The following is a 5,259-nucleotide window of genomic DNA, read 5'->3' on the forward strand; positions in this document are numbered from 1 at the left end:
AAAAAAGCTGGCAACTGTGAGGTTCCTGGAAGGAGGAAGCACTTCAGACAGAAGGCTTCCCTTTGCAGCCGGAGCCTCACTGCTCTGTGTGGATAATGTTCACTACTGAATAGAGAAAGAACATACATTATAGAGCACATTGCATGCCATGATTTTTTTTTTTTTGAGAGAGAGAGATTTTAAGCTATGTAGTTGCTTTGCATACTCACAGTGATTGATGTTTCGTGACAGACGCTATAATCTTTCTGGAGCTGTATTTGCAGGAAGGCGTTTAGTCCAGCTCTGGTGACGCATGCCTTAATATCGGGGGGCGGGGGGAGAGCCTGAATGTGACGCTAGTCTGGGTTACATAGTGGGCTTCTGTCTATGGAAAAAAGACCTCAGCTCATCTTCCTGTCCCGGGTGACTGGTCGCACCCTCCACCCTCCATCTCTGTGTCTGGGATGAGGAGCTGGTCCCGGCGGACGTGTCGCGAGTCAGTCCTTCAGAGAGGCCTTGGGTCCAGCCACCGTGCATTTAGTTCATGCTTTGTTCTGTGTTATTTGCTTGTTTTGGGTTTTGTGTATATTTCCAATCTTTTTATTCTAGAAAATATAGATGCGGATGGACAGGGATTTTGTCAAGGCGGATTCAGCATTGATTTTACTAAAGTAAGTTCTCATTTAAGATAGATTTGGATCTTCTTTACTGACTCAACTGGGTTTAAAGATACGTGGTCCTGACTTCAGTTTTTTTCATAATTATCATGTTCTAATGAAAATGGAATGAAGCAGTCTGTTCATTTTGATATTCTTTGACTTAAAATATTCCCTCCTTCAGAAACGCTGCACAGTGAGAATTGGGGAAGGCAGGAAATCTCCGCAGTACATGATAGGCAACTATGACAGCACAGAAGTTCCCAGGGAAGGCAAAACTGGCGCATACAGCGGAGCTTGCCACCAAGCCTGGCGACTTCAGTTCATCCCTGGAAGCCACAGGAGCTGACGACAGATTTGTTCACACATGTACACCGCCCTTACTTACATCATGCACAACACACACATGCACACACACACACACACACACACACACACTTACACACATACACTCAAAACTCCTACACACAATCACAAATACACACATTCACACACACGCATTCACACACACATAAACACTTACACACGCTCAAAACACCCACATACACACATTCACAATTACACACACACACACACACACACAGGCAAACACATTTGAAATTTCTACTTATGGGAATTTACAGAACATTACAGTTTTCTTTTCAACTGAATTTTTTTTTTTTCCACAAAAGCTGCTAATAGAAATTTTGTTACAAAATTAGTTTAATTACGTAAAAGCTGGGAAACATATCTGGTTGCCATTGTTTTGTTTTTTTGTTTTTTTTTTTTTGTCTGTTGGTGCCAAGTGAAGCTGAGGCAATTTAACATGGTGAAAAACTCTCATGAGCAGGATTCTATTTCTAATTAAACTGACATGCTCTTCAAACTCAAACAGTTTTTAGTTTATCTAAGTAAAAATTTCATCAGCATTTTTATGGACAAACTTTCTTAAGTATGCTTCTTTAAAACTTTTTTGTTCACTTCAGTATCTTTTTTTTTGTCAGCTGCCTAAACACTTTGAATAGCAAGTTGATAATGTTAACCCTTCCTGTGAGAAGTTTCAAAAAATACATTGATTAAAACAAGAGCTTCCTGGGACTGGGAGATGGCACATCCCATAATCCCAACACTCAGGAGGCCGAGGCAGAGGGTTTGCAAGTTCAGAGCTACCCTGGCAACCCAGCAAGACTTGCTTCAAAGTAAAAAAACAACACCTGAGGCAACAATGGCAGCAATAAATGTAGAATGTAAAGTTAGAGGAAAAAAATCTTGCCTCTAGCAAGAAAAAAAATTCCAAGACTCCATCATGCAATAACACAAGATTCCTTGAATTAGACCCTAACAGTTTGTAATGGGCTTAAAACATTCTCGTGTCCTTATTGAAATTTCCCCTCTAAAGCCACGTATTTCAAGGTTTATGAGAAACTAAAATGGTTTTTCTTTAGCAGAGTATTTCTCAATGATCACTGGAATTTATCTTAAGTAGTCATAATAAATGGAGTTGAGAAGCAACTCTTTCCTAACTGAAACCAAGTCTTGTTTCTGCCAGTGTTTCATTCAGAATGTACAGAGTAGCCCATATCTTCAGAAACAATGTTTCCATGTTAAATGAAGGTCTTAAATTCCTGAATTCCTTTCAAAAAGTTACTGTGTACTGCTGAAACAAGGGAGCCAGCAGCTGGGATTTAATTATAATAGATATTTAATATGTGCACTAGTATCTGAATGTTTAGCATGCTGTTTTCTGTGTCCCAGCTCTCTGTCTTATCTCTTCTCTTCTGTGGTTTGATGTAGGCTGACAGAGTACTTCTTGGTGGTCCTGGCAGCTTTTATTGGCAAGGTAGGTTCACATTTTTCAACTGAGTACTTGGCCACTCACATGCCTGTGAAGTATTTCAAATTATACTGAAGGAAGAAATAGAAAATATAGTTTAAGTATATAAATTATCTGTTATACAGTATTCTTAGGAAAGAATTTGATGTGTTTTCTATGGTGCATATTAAATGTACATATAGTTCAGATACAAAATCAACAGTTTTAAAGGTAAATTTAAAGATATAAAATACTTTTAAATGTTTTTTTGGGGGGAGCCGGTAAGTGGTGTGTATTTTATTTTCATACTCCAGAGGCCATGGCACATACGATATTAAGTGTAGCTTTCTGAAAGCTCAGGGTTTAAATTGCTGATCAGAGTACCCAAATGATCTGGGTGGTGGTGGCACACTCCTTTAATGCGAGCGCTTGGGGAGGCTGAAGCAGGCAGATTTCTGTGAGTTCAAGCCCAGCCTGGTCTACAGAGTGAGTTCTAGGACAGCCAGGGCTCCACAGTGAAACCCTGTCTGGAAAAACAAAAACAAATACAAACAAACAAAACCAAACCCAAATGTTTTGCTACTGCCCTCAGGAAGACTTTAAAGTTAGAAGATCTTAGCCATACACAGTGGCACACACCTTTAATCTCAGCAGTTGGGGAGGTCAAGTCAGGCAGATCTCTGTGAGTTCAAGACTAGTCTGTGAGATTCTGACTCAAAAAATGTAACTTTAAAAAAATTAATTAAACTGGCAGTGATTTAAAGATAAAACACTATCCAGCCATTCTAGAAAAGTGTTACTATACTACCGTCTTGTTGAGGGAGGAGGTAAAGAAAAGAGAAAAAAATCATGCAGCAGAAACAGTGTATGGGAGACATCCTAAAATAGGAAAGATATTTTCACTTGTGTGATTGTTAGGGACACACCTTCACGTAGCCATGTTACTTGTTCAGTTTCTCTTAAGGAGCGCTGTTCACAGGGTCAGAACTCCCCTTTCTGAGCAGCCCCGGCTGAGAGTCTCTGAACAGAAATACTGGAAAGGATATGACTGTATCAGTTTGAAAGTCTTTCTCATGTTGAGTTTTACTTTTTCTTTTGTTCTGTGATTTTTCCATATGAGGCTCTTTGTGGGAAAATACCTGCTTTCATCCCACACCCAGAGTTCAGGAAAAGGGAATGGGATGGATGAGAAATAATAAATGAAAAGTTTAGAGCCCAGAAAACACAGGTATCAAACATGCCCGGCTTGAGAGGCACGCTAGTTAAAACAGGAAAGTGTGGTTCTGTGGGTCATGTAGCTATTGAGAAGTGAAAATTTCAAAACTTTGGTTGAGTTTTACTGCTACAGAACAAAAGCAGCAGCTTAAAGTGCAGAAAGGAAGCTTAAAGTGCTGCTCTCTGGTTCTCGGTGGCAGCTCTGACAGCTTGTGTTTGCAGCCCGGGGTGTGTAGCTCCTGAGTGTTTACCAGGCCCAGCTTCAGCCCCAGTACTGGGGTTGGGGTAGGAAGACGAAACACACAAGCTTGGGTTTGTTCTTCTTTTCATTAATGCCTTGTGCCCAATGGCGTAGGCAAGGGAGATGGTATTCCTGAGAAACCACTGTGACCGAGGCCAGACTTGGCGATTCTGCTGCTTTAAGACACATCTGTTGTACATTGATGCCATGTTTATATAATTGGCCTGAAATATACAACTAAAAGTCTCGATTCACAGAGAATTGTTTTTAGGTAAGCTCTCCCTCTCCACACACACACACACACACACACACACACACACACACACACACACACGTGGTTGTGGATGTGTAGCAGGACCTGTGTTCTCCCCGCTTCACACGCTCCTGTGTGCCCTCCTCCACAGGTCAGCTCATTTCCGACCAAGTGGCAGAGATCATATCTAAGTACGACCCCAACGTCTACAGCATCAAATACAACAACCAGTTAGCGACACGGACTGCACAGGCAATTTTTGATGACAGTTATTTGGGTAAGTAAGTGCAAACTATAGACTGATTGTATGGGGTTGTGGTATATTTGCCCTGCTAGTTTGCACATACTACGTTAGGTAAAAAAAAAAGTCATTTATGTGAAGTAGATTAATTTTTAATAAAGCCATCTGAGGGGCGTGTGGCATCGATGGGCATAGCATGCTGAGATTATGCCATAATTCAGTAATTAAAGCTGAGGAGGTGCCTGCTGCTCGGTAACACTGCTAGTGTTAACAGGTAACCGGGAGATGATGCCCCTGTTCCAGGCGTTGTCTGAGTAGTCTTTCCCACGAGTCTACGGGACACACCAGCCCCGCTCACGCCTCATCACTAATAATGCTGGGGTCCAGAGGCCAGGCCGCTTGCTCGCGCTGCCGAGGCCCGGCCGAGGCATCCTGACTGCAGGCTTTGGTTTGGGGATGTGTCACTGTTGGTTCTCGCTCTTTAGGTTTCTCTCTAATTTATGGAAACAAGTCACACCACAGAAGTAGGGCTCCCTGACTGAGAATCTGTTATTCCTTGTGCCTTCTGGGCACACTGCAGATTTACCCTGCTGTTAATACTCCTTTTGTCTTATTTTCCTAATAGGGAGGGATGCCTTTTCTGAGTATTTAACCAACTCACTGCCTTTAGGGTTTTAATTAACTAATTAATTAATTTAGTATAGTGTTCTGTCTGCATGTACACCTGCCTGCCAGAAGAGGGCACCAGATCTCACTGCAGGTGGTTGTGAGCCACTACGTGGTTGCTGGGAATTGAATTTAGGAGCTGCTGCTGTGAGCCATCTCTCCAGCCCAGCCTCCCTCCCTCCCTCCCTCCCTCCCTCCCTCCCTCCCTCCCTCCCT

At 42.2% G+C, this 5,259-nt stretch overlaps 1 protein-coding gene across 1 annotated transcript in view; it reads left to right on the forward strand.

Annotated features, from left to right (window-relative positions):
• The window catches only part of LOC129685053 (integrin alpha-V-like), a gene marked incomplete at both ends in the record, with an annotated part of 13,129 nt that extends 8,716 nt beyond the window's left edge, over positions 1-4,413 (forward strand). The window contains 3 exon segments of the mRNA XM_055618395.1: positions 589-650; positions 2,409-2,454; positions 4,288-4,413. Coding sequence (XP_055474370.1) covers positions 589-650; positions 2,409-2,454; positions 4,288-4,413 — 234 coding nt within the window.
• Positions 4,414-5,259: the final 846 nt, after the last annotated feature.

Source organism: Psammomys obesus, unplaced genomic scaffold (assembly GCF_907164565.1).
Source record: "Psammomys obesus unplaced genomic scaffold, mPsaObe1.curated_primary_1811, whole genome shotgun sequence".
In the NCBI taxonomy this organism is placed as follows: Eukaryota; Metazoa; Chordata; class Mammalia; order Rodentia; family Muridae; genus Psammomys; species Psammomys obesus.